This window comes from Formica exsecta, unplaced genomic scaffold, assembly GCF_003651465.1.
Source record: "Formica exsecta isolate Colony F162 unplaced genomic scaffold, ASM365146v1 scaffold458, whole genome shotgun sequence".
Taxonomy (NCBI): Eukaryota; Metazoa; Arthropoda; class Insecta; order Hymenoptera; family Formicidae; genus Formica; species Formica exsecta.
The window spans coordinates 908,784-934,933 of NW_021851814.1; the positions used below are offsets into that span (position 1 = coordinate 908,784).

Below are 26,150 nucleotides of genomic sequence, written 5' to 3' on the forward strand. Positions count from 1 at the left end.
GATTGGTCAAATTCCAATCTTTAATCTTCAATACGGGCTTAACGTACACTATAATAGGTTTGTTCGCGTTGCTCGAAATCCCCAAAAATTTTTGCACTTAAAACGAGTTGAATATATATTCGGATGTTGAAGAGAGTGAAAGCAAAGATGCTGAGTGCAAAAAATTCAAGCAACGCGAGCAAACTTAATATCGGGTGCACCTGGGTGGGAAATCGGAACACAAAACACAACCTGAACATGAACTGTAGATTTCCAGTACTGGCAGTGAATTTTGGAACACAGCCGATATTAATCTAACCTAACCTAACCTAATTCTAGCTGAGTTTAACTTAACCTAATCGTATTTCTATTCTGAACGTAATGAGAAAGTTGGATTTCAAACTGAATACCGTTTTCTTTAAAATTCGTGTAAAATTCAACGGTTTGATTAAAAGAATGATAACATACAGGTCAACATACTATTAACATAAGGCCAATGAATTCGAACTGAACGTATATATAATACGAATCGCAAAAAATTGCTCACATGAAGAGAATTAAAATCCTAACCTTGTGTGAATATACAATATAATACAATGTAACTCTTATATATCTCGATATAATATTATTTATACACTGGCACAGATTACACGAGCATGATGAAACGACGTCTTCCCGCGATTGTCGCATGAGAGATAAACTATTACGAAAGGAATTTGGATGAAATGCGAATGTAGGCATATCCTTTTGCGCTCAAGATAATTGAAAATGTTTCGAAGTCGAAGCTGGTTCGGTGGCGGACTTTGGAAGCCTAAAAATCCCCATTCCCCGGAGCATCTCAAGTAAGTAAGGATAATCGATTAATGCACTCTACTATCATGTTATTGAAGGAAGCACGAGTATATATCTTATACATTTATCTATTATACTTTATCAGGTATTTGTATAATGTGCTGTCAAAAAATCAGACTGTGTCTGAAAACAACAGAGGTTTACTGGTTGAAACTCTGCGTTCGATAGCTGAAATTCTCATATGGGGTGATCAAAATGATAGCAGTGTATTCGAGTAAGTAGAAACAACAAGATAAATGTTCAAAGACGTGTGATCCTTTTTTCAATTTTTTCAAAACTTGCATACTTTATATATCTCGATGCGCAGTAACAAAATATGTTGGAAGAAATTGTCGTTTCGGTTTTTTATTATAAACAGGATGATAGTAGATTTCAACGCACTGAAGTATATGTATATATATATATATATATATATATACACATATATATGTATATAAAATACATGAGTTTCAAAAAAATCAGAGAGATTATCATTATATTAAACAATTATTATTATATTAATATGTTTAACAATACTTTTTGAGTTACGATATTTACTTGACAGAATTATCGCATGTTTCCGACATGATATATTGTATCTGCGCATAATATCGACAGTTGTCCGTTATTTTTCTCGGCACTGCCGATATTAGACGCTTACTTGCGGACGATATTTATTCTCAATAATTTAAATTTGTTATTTGGATGTAATAAGAATCTAGAAAGACAAAGTAATGCTCCCCTCGACATTGAGTTTTTATCGACAATGATAATGTTGTCTTGCAATTTTTATTGATAAATGTTGATAATCTTTTAAGAATTAAGTGTCAGTGTGCAAAATATATAAAAATGTGATTCATACAAAGTATTATATATATTTGCAGCTTTTTTCTGGAGAAAAACATGCTTTCATTCTTTTTACGTATTATGAAACAAAAATGTGGAAGCTACGTATGTGTTCAATTGCTTCAGACATTAAATATTTTATTTGAAAACATACGCAACGAGACATCTTTATGTAAGTGTGATAAAATTGTACACACTTCTATGTATCAAATAAGATTAAAATATATTAAAATTTTTTGTTCTCAGATTATCTATTGAGTAATAATCATGTAAACAGCATAATAGTGCATAAATTCGACTTTAGTGACGAGGAAGTAATGGCATACTATATTAGTTTTCTGAAGACACTGAGTTTGAAATTAAATGCACATACCATCCATTTCTTCTATAATGAGGTAAACGAGGTACACACATAATTCTCTGTGCCTATCTCTTAATTATGACTACTTGCATTTGTTGAATTGGTTGAAAGAGCTTTTTGTTTTTTTTTTGTTTTTTTTTTAATGGCGCACGCGTGTGTCCATATTGTATATAGTAAGTTGTGTGTGTGTGTGTATATATAAGCGCGCGCGTGCATGCACAAGCAACACATACATGCTTGCGCGCACACACATTGGAGTTATACTAAAATCCATCATTGACAAATTTATGACGAGTTTATTCTCTTATCAGCATACCAATGATTTCCCACTGTACACAGAAGCAATAAAATTTTTTAATCATTCGGAGGGTATGGTACGCATAGCTGTGAGAACTTTGACGCTGAACGTATACCGCGTCGAAGATGCATCCATGCTAGCTTTTATAAGGGATCGTACAGCTGCACCATACTTTAGTAATCTCGTATATTTCATTGGTGATCATATTATAGAATTGGACACTTGCGTCCGAAATGATGCCGAGTAAGTATCCACATTGCTAGGATAAGTCAGTCTTTTGTGTTTTTTTTTTAATGGCGCACGCGTGTGTCCATATTGTATATAGTAAGTTGTGTGTGTGTGTGTATATATAAGCGCGCGCGTGCATGCACAAGCAACACATACATGCTTGCGCGCACACACATTGGAGTTATACTAAAATCCATCATTGACAAATTTATGACGAGTTTATTCTCTTATCAGCATACCAATGATTTCCCACTGTACACAGAAGCAATAAAATTTTTTAATCATTCGGAGGGTATGGTACGCATAGCTGTGAGAACTTTGACGCTGAACGTATACCGCGTCGAAGATGCATCCATGCTAGCTTTTATAAGGGATCGTACAGCTGCACCATACTTTAGTAATCTCGTATATTTCATTGGTGATCATATTATAGAATTGGACACTTGCGTCCGAAATGATGCCGAGTAAGTATCCACATTGCTAGGATAAGTCAGTCTTTTGCCCTGTTATCAATAAAGTATATTCTCTTCCAGTCATCAGAGTCAAAACAGATTGTCGGATTTAGTTGCAGAACATTTGGATCATCTGCATTATTTAAATGACATTTTATGCTTGAATATACCAGACTTAAATAAAGTTTTATCAGAACATTTATTACACAAACTATTAGTCCCATTATATGTTTATTCACTGATGAAATACAAGAATGTTTCGTGCCAAACACAGGTAGAAAGATCAAATTTTTTTATCTTTCTCTCAACTTTTACATATATAATAATAAACAACTTTTACATATATAATAATAAATAATTTGAATTTTTTGAAGGATGAAAGAAAACATGTCAGCGTTGTAGTAGCACTTTTCCTACTTTCTCAAGTCTTTTTGATAGTATCGCACGGCCCTCTTGTACATACATTAGCGGTTATAATGCTCATGTCTGACTTGGAGACAATTCAAACTGGAACAAATATGGTTCTAGAAAAGCTTAAAGATATACCATCAAATAAGTCTGCCAATTTTACATTATCAAAAGAAACGTTGGAAAAATCGTTAGAAACTTTAAGTGAAACGCTATCAATTTCCGAGGTGCCTCGCAACAAAGAAAGCGATGTAAGAAACATAAAAGAGTTGGCTGTAGGCGCGATTGATGAATCACAAGAATTTAATCATCCGAGCACGTCTTCCAATGCTGCTTCGACAATGAATATCCCTGTTCTTATAAATACACCAATAAATAGAAATATTCCACACGAAGAAGGTTTAGAGGAAATTAAGCAGTTGAATGTGACGGATGAGGAAAAAGAGCAACGTTTGGCATTGGAGAGTCCCTTGATATCTCATCAAAGTCAGAGTGACCTATTCGAATTCCTCGGGAAAAAACCATTTTTAGAAACAATAATCAGCTCCTTGTTATGCGCGGAAAACGATTATACCGCATTATTCGCACTTTGCCTACTATACGCATTAGCTAATAATCGAGTAAGTATTATAAAAATTTTAATAAAGATATGTGTTTCTTATTTTCCAAATATGTTTCATGTAATAATAATAAGATTTTTGCAAGGGTATAAATCGTAAAACTTTGGATATAATCTTGTCTCCATTCTATAATAATATGGCTATTAAAAATTCATATAATGAATTGCTCATGGATAGATTGATTCATATTATAACTTTGAGCTGTCAGACCAGTGAGTGTTATTTTAATATTTTATATTGTAATATATATGATTGCACACAAATGTAGCATTTAGCATTGCAGCTTTTGTTTTTCATCAAGAGAATATCAAAATTGTTCGTTTTTTATACACAGACACCAGAGTGAGGCTTGTTACATTGGAATTAACCATTAAATTATTAACACAATTGATGGTGTCCGAAGGACAATGCTTATTACAAGAGTCGCATCTAGCAGCCATTGAAGCGGCGAAAGAACAAAGCACATCTCTGCTCAAAAATTTCTACAAGGTCGGAATTATCATAAAGTACATTAACTATAGATACACCTGTGCAAGTGCTCTTTTCTTCCCCCCTTGCACAAAACGGCATGTATTTTTCTATAAAAAAATTGATATTAAATTTTATTTATTAGAGCGAAGATATTTTCTTGGATATGTTTGAGGATGAGTATAGTGAAATACAAAAGCGACCGTTAAATGTCGAGTGGCTAATGATGGATAGCAATATTTTGTTGCCTCCTACAGGTACACCTATGACTGGCATTGAATTTAGTAAGAGACTACCGTGCGGTGAGGTAGGTACATGTGCAAGAAATTAATCTATGTATTTAAAAAAGATAAATTCTATGCATAAAACTCTAGAAAGTAACGTTATTGCAATTTATCGTAAGAAGACGAAATCGCGAATGATTGTGCAGGTGGAAAGAGCACGACGTGCGATAAGAGTTTTCTTCTTGATAAGAGAACTAGCTCTGACGCTCAATATGGAAGCAGAGACTCAATTGCCATTGACCAATCCTGCTAATTGCGTACAAGTTAACAACGTTCTTGATCTAAGTAAAAATTATTCATCTCGTGACATAATTAATTACTCGCAAAGTGATAATGTGTATAAAATATATTATACACACGCACGCACACACGCGCGCGCGCGCGCGCGCACACACACACACACTCTCTCTCTCTCACTCACACTCATACTCATACATAGACATTGCAATATTTAATTCACAGTATTTTTGTCATTCTCAATTGTCATTACAATGTGGATAAATGGTGCATAGATTTATAACTTTTTTTTACAGATAATAGCGATTTGATTGCATGTACTGTCGTATGGAAAGATGGTCAGAAAATTCGCCGTTTCTTAGTCATTGACGTTGTGCAATTGATTCTCGTTGAACCTGATACCAGCAAACTTGGATGGGGTGTCGCAAAGCTGGTTGGTTTTTTACAAGATATTGATGTAGCCGGTGATAAGGACGATTCGAGATGCTTGCATCTAACAATTTACAAACCATTAAATAGTAGTACAGGCAATCGCATACCATTATTGTCGGCTAAATTTATTTTTGACGATCACATTCGATGTATGGCCGCCAAACAAAGGTCGGTTTTAGTACAGCAAACTTTGTCGCAAAATCGCATTATTCAATCGTCAAAATTGAACTTGTCGAATCTTTTAGGCTAACAAAGGGACGAATAAAAGCCAGACAAAAGAAAATGAATCAAATTGCAAGATTGTTGGATATTCCAACAAGTATGCCTCATTGTCCGACACCACCCAACTATGCCTTGCGTGGTTTACGACACGAACGTAAGCAAAACCAAAGTAAAAATTAATTGACAAAAATTTTGGGCAAAAGTCGATTAAATTTTTCTAGGTATTATCGGACGTGGTCAAAGACCACAAAAGGAACAAGCAAGACCGATGTTTATGGTAAACAAAGTTCCTGGATTCGCCGCTCAAATGCGTAGAGAAAATATTAGACCAGTGGCATCGAGTTCCAAACGCGATGATGCCAGTTCGAACGAGAAAGTTCATGAAAATGGTTTACGATCTAGAGACAATTCACCTAAGATGCCAAGACCGCGAAGCGAGGAGATTCCTTTGGAGGATATGCGTATCCGCAAAGCTTCTCTTACGTCGAATGGACTGAACACAGCACATATGTGTCCAGAAAGAAGGGGCAGTCAAGGCGCTACTTGCTCTAATAACAGTGAATCTTCATCTATGATTAGAAAACACTCTGAAGAAACGTCTTTTACATCTTCGCAAGGGCAAGAATCCAAATCACGTAGAAAAGGTCAAGTGGAAACTGTGTGATTACAACAGTAAAATTAATATGACACAAACTAGTGACTTGAATTAAGTACATCTTTTAAAAACTGTAGTAGATGAAATGCGTATGTGCAACATTTTTAAGTTGGCAGAAAAAATTTACTCGACTAACTTAATAAAAACTATTCTTAATATACAGGTTGAGTCAGGAGGAGAGGGAAATATTTTGGGAGACGATAGTATGGGTTATTGTAAAAAAAATTTGTATTAACATGGTTATTATTCTCAATCGTTTCGAAGATACAGCTGTTTGAATGTAGCGCGCGCACATCTGTTCCCTTTCCCCTTCCCTGATGCATGAGCAATATCAGTACCTAGTACCTAGTATCCTGCACGATCCAGTTAACAACTGAGAGTTGTGAAGACACGTGTAGGTTTTATGAAGCGTTATAACAATGCCAGAAATCTTTACACATGCCGAATACGCCGGTATGATGTATGTTCACGGTTTTTGCGATGGAAGTGCTATTGCTGCCGTTGCAGAATTTCGCCACAGATTTCCTAACCGAAGAACTCCGAATCGGAAAGTGTTCACCAGAGTTTTCAATGATTTACGTAATAACGGTGTATTTCCCAGTGCTCATATCTCGTCACTTCCACAAAATTCAAACAACTGTATCTCCGAAGCTATTGAGAATAATAACCTTGTTCATATAAACTTTTTTTTTTTACAATGACCCATACTATCGTCTCCCAAAATATTTCCTTCTCCTCCTGACTCAACCTATATATATTTATACACATATACATATATGTATGCAAAGATATATATGTTTTATCTTATAACCGGTAAAATATTAATTTCTATATTTTTATCAAACACGTAACATGTGATGAAGACTGCTATGTATACATACACGCGTGTGCGCGCGCAACAAACACACACACACACACACATGTACACACATCACATGCACTCACGCGCGTGGATAAATTTATTTCTATAGAAATTTATATGGATAAATGAAAGCTCTTGTAAAATTGGAAAAGATAGGAAAGGAAATATTAAATAATATTTTTTATTTCATTAATTTTTCCTTATATTATAAATTACTTTTTGTGTACGAGAGGCTATCTTTTATTTACATAAGTACCTCAAATCTTGATTTAAATAAGAATACTTTTTCATTACTTAATACAATTATCGCTCTCTTTAACAATAAACAAATCATGCAATAATATTCGTAATTTATTAATTTTTATATTACCATTGGTTATAGTTTTTTTATCATTTAAAAAATAATATTACAATATAAATTACACAGAATTATGAAACATTCCATGCATCATTATTCCGTTAATGGTATTGATTGTCAACAGATTGGCAATAGACTATATTCAGACATTGACAATGTATTATCTATTTTTACTATGTATGTTTGCTTCAGTCGTTATGTTATCGACGCTGTTACATTCGGTCAGTTTAATTAGACATCTGTACTACTGTATATCATTTTAATTTTTTATATACCATTACTATACAGATTATTGCATGTATCATTAAACAAAGCAACCAGAATCTATGAACCAACATTCAATTATATTAAACCATTAGGGCCATAATTTAAACTTTTTAACAATTTTTAAATAATCAAATATAAAAACTTCCATAACTACTCTCTGTATAAATAAAGATGGTTTGACTTAAAGTTTGTGAATTGAAGTCAACTGGCATTTTATATCTCTCTTTTTGTTCTCTCTCAATGTGTATTAAGAACCGAGAAGAAATGACCTCAATTTCCAAGTGAATACACAGTACGATGCACGACATATTAATTCAATTCCGAGTGAGATAGAGAAACAAAATTTGACTTTTCCATTACTTTAATAAGGGAATTGAAGCGATTCCTTTGTAGTTTCTAATTAATAAGGATTTCAAAACTAATCCTATATATATTTCGTCAATCGTAATATATTTTACTCGTCAATGTTAGGACCGGATTATCTCCCACTATTATCAAAGATTTCTGCGTCAAAAAATATTGAAGAATATAAAATATATAAAATACATGTATATAATATGTATTATACTATATAAAGTTAATACGTGAGAATATGAAAATCAATAATATATGCGCTCGCGCACATACACACATGCACACAAACTCTTTATTTAACATATAAATTTATGACTATAAGAAATTTATAGTCCGTAACGTACTCTTTGAATAATTAAAGACAAAAATAATTCGCTGTCAAATATTAATTTTTTCAATTGTTAGCTCTCATGATCCATCATAACAATATTATAGGTCACTGGATCACACACGCGTGGCAGTTTTAACCGCGCATAAACGACTGTGCATTCTCGATGCGAGTCCGGTATGAGGATAAGGAGAGAAACGATGCGAGAGCGCGACCGTTTGATCAAATCGATTCCTAGCATTCGCGAGCGAAAATACATTATGTGAAAGATTCGATTTTTCTGTTATATTTCTTTTTTACATTATGTAGACACGTGTGCGTAATGTATTATCAAGTCGTGCGAAAGCATGATCCTCGGTTTTTCTAAGCTATCCTTGATGTTATTATGTTTGTCAATATGTTTGCACATATATTTGTAATTTCCTCATTATTAATAGTATATGCAGCGAGAATAGTGCGACTTAAGACGCAATTATTTTGCACACGCGCGCGCGAGAGAAAATCTATTTCTTGGCAATAAGTATTCTATATTGACGCGTAAATCTAATTGCACATGTATATATGTGTGTGCATGTGTATTGGATAAATTAGATAAATATCTTTACACATACACACACACACACACATTTGCGCACGCACGCACGTTTCGTCTCTTTAGAGTTATTCAGTAAAATTCTGTGTCACGCAATGATAATTGTTATTTATATAAAGCAAATTTATTCCCCGTGTGGCACTCCCAATTTTTTCCGATTCTATCGGCGGCCTTTTGAAGGCAATTGCTGTTGGTTGACGAGGTAAGAGGCCGGTTTTAGTCTTCGATGATACATTCGCCGGTTCGCAGTATAAATGAAGGACAATGACCTAATTGCGTACAGAACGCGTCGGACTTCTTTGCGCGGTCAATCACCGCGCGCGTATATTAATATATTTGATTATTTATAAACGTACGATCCAAATTAATTTCTGCTCTATTCTTATAATAACGGAAACGGTGCGGTTTTGCACGTTGCAGTCTACAAAAGCATAAATTATTATGAAGGTAAGATACACGTGTATTCCAAAACTCAAACATTGTTCATTTAAAGTACATATTTGTGCTGTCGCATAATTTCTCAAGCGCATTACAAAAAATATATTTACGCGCACACAGCATACTTTTCTTTATTTATTACGCCCCACACCTATATTGTATTGAAGATAAATTTACTTTAAACTTGCAAAAGATTAAATTCATATATATATATTGCACTAACGATATGTAAAATAATTATTATAAAACATTAAAAAGTAAGATATATTAATTTTAACGTTTAGGTAAATATAATATATCACCGATTAATTCATTTTTTCATCACAATAAATTCCATTTATATTTATTACATGTCGCGCATCTTTTTTATCGATCACTCTCTAATGCTCTAATAGATCGTGGGCGAGCGAGCTTATATGTTTATCCGACTGACAGCCGGGATAGTCGGCACAATCGGAAATTTATTAATGATGAACTTGCTCGCTCTCGTTCTCGGCGAATTGCCAATATGATTTATCTGAAACAATTCCTGGAAAATAAACAAATGTCCACTTATATATACGAAAATGTAACGGATCTATTGTAACTCTTATCGATTTTTCAGTGATATTTCGTAATTTCTAAATTTAATTTATTAATTATTTTTTATATTAAAGTACAAGATTAATTCTGTCGATTTTCATAAATATACATACAATACTAATTTTCTCTTCTTCGAGATTTTTTTATGTATAATACGATATACAAAAAAATGTTATAAAAATAAGAAATTGCTCAGATAAAATAACAAAAAACGTTAAATGGTTCTGACAATTATCTGATTTGTCAAATTTTCAGGTAAAATCTTCATGTTTCTTAGACAAATTTTGTATGTTTAGTCAATTTGCTGTTTAACCGAAAGCTCTTTCATTAATCGTTAAATTTAAAGACCAAAGCAAAGCGCTTTTGTGTCAATAATGGAGATACACATATGTATGTATGATATGTGTGTATGATATGTATGTATGATACCTATATAATACATACAATTGACATATAAAAAGATAGACCAAGCATTTACTATATATATATGTATATTTACTTCAAGAAACAAGGAGAAAAAATCGCGAATCATTTTAATTTCTGGCGTTTCATTAGTTTTACGCATTACTAAAAAAATGGATAGACTTACAATCTCACCTCTTTTTTTTCGCGCGATCTCAATCTAAAAACTACAGAATACTATGAGAAACCATGCATAGAGCATGCTTGGTCTATCTTCATATATCTCTATAATATATATATATACATAATACATAATCACAGCCAACGCAATATATTTTGATACGCAATTCTTACATTTATACATTTTACATTTTTTTCTCGGCTCCACTCTGTGCGAGCGAAAAGTTATACCTTACCAGCGCTTACCCTACTCGCTCTTCCCGCGTACCGCACCAATGTAGCACAATGTTCCACTTTTAGCGCACCAACGATTTGCGGCAATTTTCTCTTTGGTTTTACGCGCTTGGCATTCGTGATGCGGATAGTACGGCCTAAAGAGTCGTACTGTGATAGACATGTTGATATGTAATACCGTAAAGACAATTCTCTCGTCGCGCGTCATACTTTAGTGTCATACTTTTCAACTTGCTGCTTCATACATTTTGCTTCATGCTTTCGTGTTTGCGTTTCGATGCAAGTAACAGCTATAATATATAGAAATGGAAAGAAAAGAAAAGGATAAAGAGAATTGTTCCGTCTTTTTCCATTTATTCAATTTGACGCGCAATCTTGTTCTCTTTTTGGAAATCCTTCGAAACAAGATAGTATCACTCCACGATCATACACTTTGAAAATTATAGACGGCCAGTTGGATTTGCTGGCTTCTCGCCACGTGCGTCTGCATTTCTGAGGCGAAAAATAAGATTAGGAGACCGTCATCTCCACCATACGCGCCTACATTGATACTGAAAAAGCCTCGGCCCATCAGTCATCGAATATCCATGGGGAATACTATCCATACTGGCGCTCCCTCTCGTCAGAGAATACCTTACAAACACACTAATTATAGGTGAGAGAGGCTTTAAAAAAAGTATTTGAATTTCTATTTGCATTACAAACATCGGAATAATTTTATTTTCGAAAATTTTCAGAATTCGTCGGCCTACGATGTATAATGTTTTGTCAAATAATTGGAATAATCAAATTCCAATACGAGCATTCTCCTTGAACAACCATGTAGTTTTGCCACAACGTGGCATTCCCACCAAGGATTTTTATTCTATAAACAAGATACAGGAATATAGTTCGCAATACAAACCAGAGCTAACAGTCTTGCCGCCTACTCATCGAGGGGATATTGATGATGACAAAGGGCCTATCCACACGATTCCAGCACCAAATTTGAGTCCAGCGGATAAACCTTACAATTCGCCGACCGATTCGAAAAAGATTGCACATTATCGTCCATATTTGAATGATCTCAATTATCATACAACTGTGCAAAGTAAGCTTACATTTTTATTATTATATTAGAACCATCTTAAGTTGGCTCAATGTCACAAGATTGGAATATAATTTGATTCGATGGGTGTAATTTTCGCCTAGATCCTATGACAACTACTTTTGGATTAGCCGCAATTAATAGCAGTCTACCGCTACAAAGAATAGCAACAAATTCGAGTCCACTGAAACATCAATATCAAGTCACAGAAAACGACGTGGTAGCTTTGAACGAACATCAAACTATCCAACCTGAGGCAGCTCATCAGCCTCAGGATCCAGATATAACGAGGCTATATTCGATTATAATTAATAATCCTCATCAATCCTCACAATTTAACGAGCTTTTCGCGAATCACGCTATTAATTTAAATGCAGGTTCAAATGTACAACTTGGCCAATCAAATATGCCAATGCAAACGAATCTTCATAATTCCTATCCCGTCGGATTTCCTTCTACAGCCATTCAGATACCGTACACTACAACACAGCAGATTCCAGCTGATTTCCATATAGGTCATCCAGTTTCAACAGGATCACCACTGTCAACTATGCAACTTTACGACTTGTTAAATAATCTTCCACACAAACTTACGGAGCAATATACATCAGGTAATAATCTGTACAAAACACACACACACGCACACACACACGCGCGCGCGGCTGGTCGCCATGCCAAAATCACAATATTTTCAGATTTATCGTAGGAAATTTTAGTATAAATCATATTATGCACCCAAGTTCTTAAATTATTTAACTTTTTGTTAAAAATTTATAAAATCAAAATTAATTGCTAGTTTAGGCAATATTCAAGAAAAAAACGATATATTATTATGAAAAGATTCTACACTGAAACAATTAATTTATTATACTTGCGATTTTAATAAGTAACTGCAACATATCCTCCTTTATAAATTCTATGACAAACTATCAATGTTTGAAAGGTATATCGTTGAATTTTTATGATTATCACAGATCAGCGACACATTCTTCAGCAGCAACTTGGCCAAATATTTCAACCAGATGTAGCAACAAGCTTTTCGCAACCGCAAATGCATTCCTTCAATTATGACGAACAGGCTAATCAATTACAACAAATTTTACCCGATCAAGATTACGCTTCCGAAAGTGTCACAGCAGATTATAATCTGGGTTCGGAATCTTCGATAGATACACGTAAACAGAGTGATGTGCACGTTAACGAAGAATTTACATATCCTATAGATGGAATCGAGCAATCCGAAAACAATATTGATAATGAAGAAACGACCTATCAAGTAAACCCAACAACGTATTTCGATAAAATGGCCGACACTAGTGCCATATCGACAAAATTCTACACGACACTTCCTAATAGAGAAGCTGCTGAAAAATTAGCCGCGCTAGCTGCTGCCGGTCATGTCAATAGTCGTCTTATAGGCCAGCTGCAAAAACAACAGAAAAAAGATACGCAGAAAAACCCAATGCCGCTTAATCATAAGGATGATAATGATCTTGTGAATCAACAGCAGATCGATGATGATGAACAGATGTATAATCAACAAAAACCGTATCATAAAAGTGAGCAGCATCGTCATAGGCAAAGTTTTAAGGTACAAAACAATGAAAAGTTACCTCTACAAATTATGATACCCAATGACAAGGACGATTATGTTACGAGTGACGACAATCAGCAAAGTAATATGAAAAGAGACAACATAGACTTAGAGTACGAATATGAAGATGGGGAAATTGAAGATTCGCAATCTACCACTTTGTTTAAAACGATGTCTCATGATAATAATTCCCATGCTGAGTTTGGCACCCGTTTGTATTCTTAGAAAAGTCGTTACTTTTCTAAGATATTACCGAGTATTTTATTTAAAGTCACATCTACATGCTCATAAGATGCATGTTTACACATATTTATATCTCGTCGGTGATAAAATGAACAAAAGTCTTTATAGACTTGTAGAATTTCATTGATCTTGTTTCACGCATCATTCATCGATAAACACACATTTGTATATACATACTTATTTAAATTATTAACTATTTTTATATATCCCTCCCCCCTTTTTCCCGTTCCAACCTTTCAAGTACAAATTATATTAACAGTTTATCAAGAATTATCTTCAATTTTCTGAGCGCTCGAAAACTTAGCGCTTAAAATAAAGTACTTAGAAGCATTTGCCATACATTGATAAGTATGTATAATGAATATTTCTACAAAATGGAAAGAATAAAATTCAATTAAGCTGTTTATTTTGTATTACTGTACATTTGCAGAAACAAAATGTTATCGTACTTTGTAAAATATAGATACAAGATAGAATAGCTTAAATTATATTTCTCAAGATCAATTTGCACAAGTTTCGCGTTTAAATATTGTAGGATGAAAATTAAGAAAATACTATTATTATACTACAAGTGTTCCATAAACCATGGTTTACCATTATTTGCGAGCCGTTTTGTGAGAATGTCACAACCAGTTTCTGTTACTAAAAGTGTATGTTCAAATTGAGCCGACCACTGACCATCTAATGTAACAGCAGTCCAATTATCAGGCCATGTTTCGTCCTTCCACGTGCCTTGAGATATCATAGGTTCGATTGTGAAACAGTGGCCTGGTTTCATAACACCCACTGCTTTGTTTTCTGTTATATAGAAAATTAAATTAAATTAAATTAATTTAATTTGATCAGAAAATTATATTTGACAATAATCAAAAAATTAGTTTATTCATACTTGAATCATTATGAGAAAGGTACTTACTGGCATAATGCGGTACATTTGGCGCGGTGTGAAACAAACGATGAATTCCATGACCACAATAGCTACGAACCACACTGAAACCATGTGCCTGTGCATGTTTTTGAATGACATTACCAATCTCTCGATATTTTTCACCAGGTTTTACAATATCGATAGCCTTAGACAAACATTCATATGTCACTTCTACTAATTTCTTTATTTCCGGTTTTACATTACCCACTAAAAAGGTCTCGTTTAAATCTCCATGAAAACCATTGTGATATACTGTAACATCAACTGAGAAAAGAATACGGTTAGATTACGCAGTTTCTGATAAAGAAAGCTACAACATATAACATTTGTTAATGCGTGAATAATGCATAAACATGTACCATTACAAATATCGCCATCCTGTAAAGGTCGAGTATCAGGTATACCATGGCAAATCACTTCATTGACAGAAGTACAACAGCTAGCAGGAAACTGATAATAATTTAATGGCGATGGATAACAATCTCTTTCGATACATGCTTCGTGCACTATTCTATCAATTTCAGCAGTCGTAATACCAACGTCACATGTCTTTGCAGCTTCATCCAACACTTCTCGACCAAGCTATACAAATTAATATAATGTAAATTTAATGTATTCATGATCAGAACGAAAAATATCAAATCCACAATTCAAAGCGTCAACTATCTCGTATCGTTCCATGTTATTCAATTCTCCTCTTCCTTCATCTCTCTCCTCTCCCAATCTCTTTTATTTTTCCTCCTCTATCACATCTATTAGCAAATTCGGACACCCTCACTAGTAATTAAAAACCACTACATATAAAGTATCTAAATGCAATAAAATAATATATAAACACTTTGATGATGAAATAATTAATGTGCATCCTGCTAAATAACACAACAATATATGATTATTAGATTTTAATTCTTTGGAATGTTTATATTATAACTTTTTATATTTAAATAACTTTATATATAGCAGCCTTTATATAATATGCACTAATGCAGTGTAATACGGGTAACCAAATTCGCTATGTTGCGTATCATTTAAGCAATATAGTACCTTGCACGCTACTCTCATGCTTTCAATCTCCTCATCGTCGAGAATTTTTATTTGACCAGAACCTCTTACAGCTTGTTCACTAAGCGGTACTCCAGTCGGATGTAAGGCATAGTCTGGTCGATTGATGCAATCGGGAACTTCTCTGCGTTGTTCCTTTTTATATGGCCGCAATTTTCCCGTATAATTGTAAGTTGGCCAAGGATTATAAGTGTCGGAAACTTTGTTTCCATTTTCCCCTTCTGCGATTACATATATAAATGTTATAAAAGAAATTTATATAAAAATTGATATTACACACACACACACACACAATATTTACTTGCTAATTGATGAATAACTTTATGTGTTTTCCAACTTCCCTTGAAACAATCCTGGAAGATTAGAATGCTGCGTTAATCGGCCAATCTCTCTCAAATAACTTTTTTCTCTCATTTAAGAAGGTGCGAAACTGTGACATGGGAATGATAAAGAAAAAAACGACAAAAGATATAAACAATCAAAGAACGACGTAAAAGTGTGCGAACGTACATATATCCGGGATACATCTAATATAATGAATTGATTATATTGATAAAAAAAAGGCAACTGTAAACTGTTAAAAAGAAATATTAAAATCTCTCTAATTATAATTACTATTCGATAATATATCATATACGTTATATCTCTCATATGCATTATACAGGCACAAATATATATGCAACGGAATAAAAATTTAAATTATAGAGAAACACACAAAATAACTAACTTAACCTAACATATAGGTAACGTATCTCACTTGACTGCAAAAATATGAACCCTGGATACCGATTTTCAAGCAAGTTGGACATTGTAGACTCGCGACGGCATTACAACCAGGTGTCTCGCACATTCCAAGCGCTAACGACATTATTAGCTCAATTTTACTATCGGTCATACAACATATGTAAAGCAAGTATAGGACGATGTAATTCGAGATGATCATGTACTGTTTTACCGATAGAGAAAGAAGAAATTTATCCTCTCACTTTCTCTCTATGTGTGTGAATATGTGTAGTATATATACATATACCTACTTTTCTCTTTCGGTTTTATATATCAAGAGACACTGTAGTGTCTCGCGCTATATATGTATATATAGCCGAAAATATATCTCTACATATATAAAAAACAGATTATATGATTGTAATTATAGGATATTATTGATATGATAGGAGTATTATATTTCACAATGAAATTAATTTATCAGAGAGAGTTTAGTACTACTATTATATATGATGACATACAAATGTTACAAAAACAGTTTTTGCAGAAAGAATATGTTTTATTATGAAATTATAAAAAATTGTCGCGTGAATTGTAGAAAATGTGAGAAAAACTTGTTATTCATCAATATTTTTTAAATTATCATCCCAATCTGAATTTTGGTAATATGCAATTGCCGAAATTGTGAACTGTAAATTAAATATGACCTCCTCTGCCCAAAGAAATGAGACATTGAAAAGAAAATTCGCCATTTGCCTCATATGTATATATTTTCAAGGATTACTTTTGTAAATGTTTTCCGGATAGCGTGGACAAGCATTTACTTTTGAAACAGGGTTCATAAGCAGAGTTCCTAACGGGTGATCCGATAACGGTAATCCGATACTTGACCGATACGGATCGCGTCGCGTGGGATACAAAACACATGTTCCAAGGGCGCAGGGCAAAATACGAACTCTAAGAGTTTTGGGATATCCGCGTACGTAAATGGCTAGTACAAATTTATCATTCCTTTTGTGCAAACATTTAAACAAAAAAAAAAAAAAAAGAAAAATACTTAAGCTGATCCTATAAAAATGATACATATATATTATCAGGGTGATAGTTTGAAAATAATTTATTTCACTTAAATAATTTTATGTTGAAAGAAATATCATCGCAATGCAAATTTTTGTTCAATGTGACAAGTCACCGTCCTTTCATTAAGAAAGAGCATTAAATGGAGAAGGCAATTTATTTACATATATTTGTATGTGAAAATTGCACATGCGTGTATTGTAAAAATAAAAATAAATAAATTATTCTTTAATGAAATCATAGAATATTATTTTACTTATTCGAGAGATGTGTGTTTTTATATCGTGACTCATTTCGACACAAACATATTTGTTTTATAAATATTCGTACATCTTATTATGCTACGAGAAATCCCCTAGGTCCGTTCATCTGTCAAGGCACGGAAGCTCGGTCAGTGTCTCGGCAACCCTCGTGCCGCACAGTTTGCGAGGGAGGAGACCGATTGTTCCTGGCATCCCCTCTGAATATATACACATATGTACCCACATATGCATGCATGTATATACGTGTATGATATGTATGTATCGTGTGTGCGCGCGCGCTATGTATCTCTCTCTTTCTCCATCTTTCTCTCTTGACTTGATGCCAGTACGAGCGCGCGCTTTCGAACACACGACGCGCCGTGTTTGCTGTGAGGGACGATCAGTCTGTTCTCCACGTTCTCCACGCAAGGACAATCGTTGTCCGTTCTGTCCGATTCCGAATCGCGACGTGAGCTTTAATTGGTTATCAATTGGGGAATAAATGTGTTTAATAACTCGTGAATGATGCATTTATTTGTATTTTATTTGTTTAAACGAGAATTTACATTTCTTCTCATGTATCATCGCGAGATGAAAGTGTGCGGGATGCTGATGTGACCGATGTGAAAAATTTGCGCTTAAGTCGAAAAATTATATCTACATTTAAACGGCCGCGCGGATTTTCTTTCGTTAACACAAAAGAGTGCGCGAGTAATAATACGTTTGATTTGTTATGACTCAATTAGTATATTCAAGACTATTCTTGTCGTCGCCGTCGTCGCCGTCGTCGCCGTCGTCGCCGTCGTCGCCGTCGTCGCAATTGTCGTCGTCGTCGACGTCGTCGTTGTCGTCGTCGTCGTCATCGTCGTCGTTGTCGTCGTCGTCGCCGTCGTCGTCGTCGCCGTCGTCGTGGTCGCCGCCGCCGCCGCCGTCGCCGCCGTCGTCATCGTTGTCATCGTATCGATATTCTGGTCGATAACCTCGAGATGAGGCCTTTTTTGGTACTCGCGATCATTTGCCTGCTAGCGAAGATCGTCGATGCCCGGGCCGTTGAAAATGATACCGATAAGAATCAGCGCGGTAAACGACGACAAAAGTTCTCCATTGAAGAATTACTCACCGTAAAATTTTCGCACGTTATTACCGGAGATTTGGACATCGATATTTGTAAAGCTGGTAAGTGAAGGAAAGAATGATGATAATTACACGCTATCGCTAGATAAACTGGATATTATATTACGCGCATTTATCCTAGATTTTATCAAATACGAAATGTGGCTATAAAGTATCTGGACTGAAGCTGTATTAAATCAAACAATTATAATAATGAAATAAATTTATTTTATTCAAAATATGTTCTTTTTTACTTAAAAACTTGAGTACATATATAATAGACAATCATCCCGATAAAACTCCTTCACACAACATTTCGTACATTTGCGTTGCATTTTTCCCAAGTTTTACACAAAAGTTGGTATTCACTCTTTGCTTTATTGTGTTTTTATGGTGACATCAAATTTTTACAGGCCCTTTCGAGCGACATATTTCATGATGTGTACGTCCGATGATAATGAAATTTTTCAGTTAATAGATCTGATTTCAAGCTTTAGAACGGTGCCACTGGTTGGTAACTGGCATTCGCACAAAGAATCAAAAAAAAAAAAAAAAAAATAGTATGGTTACTTTATAGCCATACATCTCGTAATTATTAATACTATACAATTGTATTTAGAATATATTTTTCTTTGAAGAAAAAAAAGTGCTATTTTACAAATGCAGATTTGATTTTTTCTTTAATTTCTTAAGCGCGGCGCGCGCAGTAATATACTCTATCATCACCATCAAAATTGTATTTCAAAAGCAAATTAAAATGACATTAATCATACTAGATTTTAAAAATACGTTTTTTCTATTCTAATACTTGAGCTATACAGTTTTTAGATATTTATGTGTATAGAAAATACCAATGTAAATGCTAAAATAAATATTGCAACAATCAATTCGATTTAACGACCGGCTAAGGTTAATAACAAATACACACAACACACACAGAGAGAGAGAGAGAGAGAGAGAGAGAGAGAGAGAGAAGAGAGAGGGGGGGGGGGAGTAAAAATAGATAAATATATAACATAATACGATAAAAAATAAATATACAAGCTGTCAAGCTAGGACAAATGGTCCTTGGAAAGAGGCAACAAAGACAACTTATCGAATAAGTTATCTTTGTGTTCTCTGTGGGTTAGAATAATTTCTCGTTTCTTACACATTTGTTAGAAAAGAAATGTTACAGAGATTTATTCGAGACGAATTAGACATTGAGGATTATTATAAATAAAAAGAGATGGGGACATATTTTTATCCTCTTACAATGATTATCTTAAAAATATCGTGAAAATTATAGAAAAGCAGCAGAGAGAGCGAAAAAGAAGGGAATGAAAAGCGAAAAAGTACATTTTTCAGAAGCATGGTATTAAGTTAGCACCAGACTATGCGCGATTCGCAATTCGTGATTCATAATTCGCGATTCGTGAACGGTATAAAGAAATCGAAACAAAAAAAAAAAAATAGCGGATTTATTAAAACTTTTGGAAATTATTATAACAAAATAAAAGAGAGAAAAAAAAATTCCAACTGATACTATCACTACAAAGTAATTAGCCAAGATCTTTATCGGCTATTGCTAATTGCGGCTTATCGCAGAAGAAATGATAAGTCTTATGTTCGCTGTTTGCAAATTTAATGGACACAATGTAGATTGTTAGCGGAAGTCTTTGAATTATTCGTTCTTTGTAAAGAATTTCAGCAACTTGGTGGAGATCAAAGCCGACGATGTTTTGTATAATCGACAGGTTGGCGGAGTATTATTTCCGATACAAACGCGATGAATTTTACGGAATTGTATTTTTCCATTCGCGTGTTACATTTGTTCTTAAAATTAAGAAAAATCTTTTACAATTAAATTTTGCTAACTAAGAGATCAATACGACAAAAGTATCTGCATACGTATGTATTGTACTATTATAAATGGAAAGAAAATTTTAAATAATGAATATATATAATTTATTACCGTATTGTTCGTTAGCGTTATTGTTTTATGCAAAAGAAATATGAGAAAAAGTTTTACTCGGTTTACGGAAATTTTAGCTTCTAATTGTGTTAAAACAAATCGTAGCGAGTTTTCATATAAAGAACAGCATGTCATATTTCAAAGTATACTTTGCTAATGAGGAAACAGCATGCCGCGCTTCTCTGTGTTGTTCTAGAAGGCTGAAGAAAAAGTTAGCTGCTCGAATATACTACTGTGATATCGCGTGTATCCCATAATCTATAATTCCGATGCATCCTCGTGCTTTTAACGTATGCTCTTTTATCTTGTTTCGATCATAGAGTTCGATCACATGTATTGCGATTTCTCATCCAAAAGTGTTTGATAAATTTTATCATATTTTATTATTGAAAAACTCTGTTCATTAAATATTTAAGTAATTTAATCTTATAGATAGAGAAACATTCTGTCATTATATTATGAAATTTTTGCGCTCTCTCTCTCTCTCTCTCTCTCTAGTCAATTTTAAAAAGACATTCGAAACGTCTTCAAAATGAAAAGGACTGAGATTATTTCGGTATATTTATTCTATTTATCTAAAAAGTTTAATTCTATAATAAACAACATTTAATGAGAGCAAAAATGTACATTTTTTAAAAAATTTTAAGTTTTGCTGAAATTGGCCTATGTACGCGTACACGCATGTACTACGCACGCTCGCGCGCGCGTATAGAGTGTGTATATATGTCGTTTTATATTAAATTTTTATCTTAACGAAATGTACGTTCGTGAGTTACCCTTTCTTTCTCTTTTTTCTTGCCTTTCTTTCATTTATTCCCCCCCCCCTCCTTCTCTCTCTCTCTCTCTCTTTTTCTCATTCCGTTGCCATTTATCTTTTTTACTTCTGTCTTTCATTTCTTGCCTAGTACTTGCTTTCATTCTAACATTGTTTCTTCTAAATTGAGTAGCTTTAATAAAACGCATAGCAATACACAAGTGTTATACACAAGTGTTCGTGAAAAATATGTTTTACGTTTTCATATGTTATAACTTTAAGCAAGTGCGAAAAACATTTGCAACCTCGGAAGAACTAATAGTAAATAATAATGCAGTCGATACATTACGTAGAATAAATTTTTCAGCTACTACGCATTTATCATGCAGATAACTTGTACATATCTTATGTAGCACATTAAATCTTTTCTTGTAGTTGTACTCTCCAACATTTTGTTTAAAATCGTAATTGATATATTAGATATCAAAATACGTTTTACAACCCAAGTTTCACACGAGGTATAAAATTACATACATCTGTCTTCAATGATATTATCCGATGCGCGTACGAAGGTTCCGTGGAAGATCTCGAAATTTAATTATTGAATGTGCATCCATTCATACAACATTATATATTACCAGCTTATCTTGACACTATATCTAAACGATGAGATACTCAACCAATAACGATAAAATGAGAGAAAATTAGCACAAATGAGAGGATTATATTATTCTACTATATTATGCAAAAAAAATATGTGCTTAATATATGCAATATTGTGTAAAAAATATATGATTAATCATACGATTAATTTATATGATTAACATTTATATTATATGAGGAACGTAGAAACTAATGGAAAATAAAAGATAATAAATAGAATTTATAGTTCAACAAGAGTTTGATCAGGAAGATGGAAGAAGTTTGCTTAGGAATTGATGTTTGCAATAATTAACATTGAAAATAAAACGACAAACGCGTACAAATCGCGTTATGTCGACACGATTTTGTGCACACACAATTCTCTTTTACACATTTATATATGTATAATTGAAAATATTTATTATGAAATGTAATTATATATATATATATATAAATTTGCGAAATAGAGAAAGTATTATTCACAATTCACAATAGCCGCATCATAAATCACTGCAAGTCAATCATAGCCAATCCTCGATTAAGCCGACATGTATCATGCCATTCGCCTTTCCTCTGTTTGCTCGATTATCACGCTAGGAGATAACCTTTCAACTCTTGACACGCCTCTGGCACGCAGTCGATGCGGCTTTTTCTTTAATTCCAAATGAGAAAACGAGAATGTTTTACCATTTATTTAGAACAATATTTATTGAGCATCCAAATTTTAAATATGGTAAATGGGGCTCAATATATACAGTAACAATTTTATTATATGTATATTTATTACGTTCGATTATATAAAGAACAATGATATATTACATGATGCATGTCATAATTGTAACTATCGAGTTTTGTTATACATACTTGAGATACAAAATTAATATCTCTCACAAGTATATAAAGTTATAGCATAATAATGGGTATCACAGAATTTTACTAATACATTTTGAAATTTATTGATAATATTGTTTTTCCTATAACCACAATTATTTACTAATCATAATTTTATTGTCTTTAAATCTGGATCTTAAGAGTTTATTTATTTTTCTTCTATTTTGTACTCTATAGTTTTATTTTTTACTCTCATTCTTTAGAGATTTGTGACAAAGAAGTAATTATATTTTTGTATTATTATTTGTGGAATGAACGTGGAACTACAACATTCAATCGAATCAAACTCAGGAAGTAAAAAGTGATGCAAAAGTCAGACGTGATAAAGATTTATCCTTCGGGATTAGGTCGAATACTCACCTGGGATGAAAGACGAACCGTTACGAAAGAGTGGTGAAAAAGAAGGTCAAAATGCGGGCCAACTGAAAAATATTTTTCATTTATAATTCTTGCGATTGAAATAAATTTTACAAGCTTCCATATTATTACAATAAAATTATCACAATCACTGTGTGCAGATAAAAATGATATTATTGCGGAATGTCGTAAATATAAATCATTATTAATGCGTGTGTGTGTTGTGTTCTGGCTATCGCTCCGTAAATAACAAGTGCTAGTCACCTCCCGAGCAGAACTATTTCTTAATAAAAATGGTTTATTCTTGTATGATTAATATGGAAACTGCATATTCGCTTATTTAGGCTACGTTCTAAAACGTACTCTCCGAGGAAAATTTTACTCGATGGCCGTTCCGAAACTTTTTTGAGCGTTTTTGATTGGGTACAGGCCGGCCATCGAGTAAAATTTTCCTCGGAGAGGAAATTTTACACCGTTTTGCAACGTAGCTTTAGTATGTGACACTTCTGTACAATAATTACATTCTCGAGCGGTATAATCGCATATCCGCAAAGAGCATGTAATTAATGGATATTTATTATTTTAATATATTTTTTATTCTAATCCATACATATATATACATATACATGTACGTATATTAAATAAATAACTCTCTCTCTCTCTCTCTCTCTGTTAAATAAATAAATACATACACAATCTTATATTTTACATTAAATCTTATATGTTTACATTAGCATCATTCGTATAAATTGATATGGTATCTTTATTTAATTTTTCGGATAACACATTAAATTAGCACGTAGTTTGTGTGTTTAAATAATTTTAAAAGGAGAAGCTCTATATTATGGAGAATTGATGATATTTCCAGGTGAACGATTTATGGATAAAAAAAGTAAGAGGATATATATATTATACAATTATAAAATTATACAGACTTTATACATGTTTCATGTTTTTGTATTGGACTAAGATGTGCAGGCTATACATTGCGTGTCCTGGAAATGTTGGTACCGAAAAAGATTTTCATTGTTTAATTGTAGGTAGAAAAAGAAACTATAATAAAGAAATGGAGAAACCACAACTGTGCTGAGAAGACAACGTAAAAAGAGATGTAGCAGAGCTCTTGAACTACTAATTGCAAGAGTCTGGTAGATGAGTGATGTGAGTTAAGGAGAAAAATATAGGAGGTTGAGACTTTGTCTGGGTTGTAATGTTGGTAGAAAAGAACAGAAAGTCTTTCCCTCCTCCCTCATTTTCCTCGAGTCTAAATTATTGCAAAAATGTCCAGAAAAGAAAAACAGAAATTATTATATTCTTGTGATTACATTTTAATATATAACATATATTTTAATGTTACATTTTAATGAACCTAAAATAAAAACATTTTTTAGATCTCTCTTCTCTTATCTAAGCCGATAAAAATAAGGCAAATTATATATTGTTTATCAAATGTTTTCTGGAATGTTTTATTTATGCGATAATTCCCTCTTTTTCTCTCTCTCTCTCTCTCTCTCTCTTGCTGGTTCTTGCAACTTTATTTCATCGCAGTATTGAATATCATTTAAAAATAAACAAAAGTTCTGGATATATTTTCTATACATAACAAGCTTTCATAATTATGTTATTTAGCTGTGATTATAGCGATAATGTTTCACGTGACAAAAACCCTCCTTCGCTCACGCGATTCTATCGTATTCTATAGCAGAGATCGAATTGTAATCATGTAACATTGTCACTCAATTAGTAGAAAAAAAGTAAATATTGATTATTATGACGTTGTGTGCAAAACGAAAAAAAAATAGAGAAAGATATAAAATTGACATCAGTAGTATACGCAAGCGTTTAATCCGACGCGCTATAGAGACACTGCGATGTGCGAGAGGCTTCTCCATTCGAATCAATACAGCACATACTCGTACACATACTCACATAATCTGTGGACATATGTATGTAATATCGCATTATGTTGAGAATCGAAATGTTGAGGTGGAAATATCAGATACTCCTCATTTTTCTGGTATGCACATTACCTACGTCTCTTCGTGTATTATTTTTTCGTATATTTTATAAATAATAAATTCGCTCCTCTACTAGTAATGATATAAAATAATATTTTAGCCGAAAATCTGCACGCGCTCTATTAATCGCGTTCTTAAAACGTAAGCTTTACAATTCAATCACTTCACATATATTAGCAATTTATATATTAAGACGAATATACATATTTTCTTTTTAAAACACACAAATATACACAAATGTAAGGTAATTATAATATTCTTTCTAACAATAAGAGTTACATGTTTTAACATGTTTTGTTTATTCAAATAGATTCCTAGGATTAAAAATACTTATAAGTGATTGAGAAAGATAAATGAAAAAGAATTAAAATTAAGATAGTATTTGTTTAAGAAAATATTTAAATAATCATGATAGAATTGCTCGCGACTATCGTGAGGTTTTTAGTGTGACACTTAAACTCATTCAGTTAATCGAAAGTAGTTTTTGACTACTTTATTCTGTAAAGTGTTTGTTTATTCCTTTCTCTCTCTCTCTCTCTCTCTCTCT

General features: G+C 33.2%; 3 protein-coding genes across 3 annotated transcripts in view; 2 read left to right on the plus strand and 1 right to left on the minus strand.

Moving 5' to 3' along the window:
* The first annotated feature begins 125 nt into the window (after positions 1-125).
* Positions 126-14,102, plus strand: LOC115240867 (protein CLEC16A homolog). The gene is made up of 18 exons (XM_029816272.1): positions 126-554; positions 625-821; positions 917-1,045; positions 1,695-1,828; positions 1,903-2,051; positions 2,329-2,558; positions 3,077-3,269; positions 3,370-4,023; positions 4,109-4,235; positions 4,358-4,512; positions 4,637-4,798; positions 4,922-5,060; positions 5,309-5,612; positions 5,690-5,820; positions 5,888-6,326; positions 11,656-12,008; positions 12,110-12,616; positions 12,980-14,102. Exons 2-18 carry the CDS (start codon positions 748-750, stop codon positions 13,822-13,824), a joined length of 4,725 nt encoding a protein of 1,574 aa, XP_029672132.1. The 5' UTR covers positions 126-554; positions 625-747; the 3' UTR covers positions 13,825-14,102.
* A 129-nt stretch (positions 14,103-14,231) lies between these two features.
* Positions 14,232-16,791, minus strand: LOC115240863 (methionine aminopeptidase 1). The gene is made up of 6 exons (XM_029816268.1): positions 16,590-16,791; positions 16,134-16,185; positions 15,815-16,053; positions 15,130-15,352; positions 14,759-15,034; positions 14,232-14,640 (listed from the first exon to the last, which is right to left on the minus strand). The coding sequence occupies exons 1-6, from the start codon at positions 16,773-16,775 to the stop codon at positions 14,408-14,410; spliced, it is 1,209 nt and encodes a 402-aa protein (XP_029672128.1). The 5' UTR covers positions 16,776-16,791; the 3' UTR covers positions 14,232-14,407.
* A 1,949-nt stretch (positions 16,792-18,740) lies between these two features.
* LOC115240904 (tolloid-like protein 2) overlaps positions 18,741-26,150 on the plus strand; it is a 20,826-nt gene continuing 13,416 nt past the window's right edge. Inside the window, exon 1 of the mRNA XM_029816333.1 lies at positions 18,741-19,050. Within this exon, the coding sequence (XP_029672193.1) occupies positions 18,861-19,050 (190 nt within the window). The 5' untranslated portion in view covers positions 18,741-18,860. The remainder of the gene's footprint in view (positions 19,051-26,150) is intronic.

Bases quoted from the DNA above. Each gene is read 5' to 3' on its own strand.
- LOC115240867 (XM_029816272.1), top strand. From the start codon at position 748: ATGTTTCGAAGTCGAAGCTGGTTCGGTGGCGGACTTTGGAAGCCTAAA. The intron at 3,270-3,369 runs GTAGAAAGATCA...AATTTTTTGAAG, and splicing joins ATGTTTCGTGCCAAACACAG to GATGAAAGAAAACATGTCAG. The intron at 5,821-5,887 runs GTAAGCAAAACC...AAATTTTTCTAG, and splicing joins GCGTGGTTTACGACACGAAC to GTATTATCGGACGTGGTCAA.
- LOC115240863 (XM_029816268.1), bottom strand. From the start codon at position 16,775: ATGATCATCTCGAATTACATCGTCCTATACTTGCTTTACATATGTTGT. The intron at 16,186-16,589 runs GTGAGATACGTT...CTAATCTTCCAG, and splicing joins GTTCATATTTTTGCAGTCAA to GATTGTTTCAAGGGAAGTTG. The intron at 14,641-14,758 runs GTAAGTACCTTT...TCTATATAACAG, and splicing joins AAATGTACCGCATTATGCCA to AAAACAAAGCAGTGGGTGTT.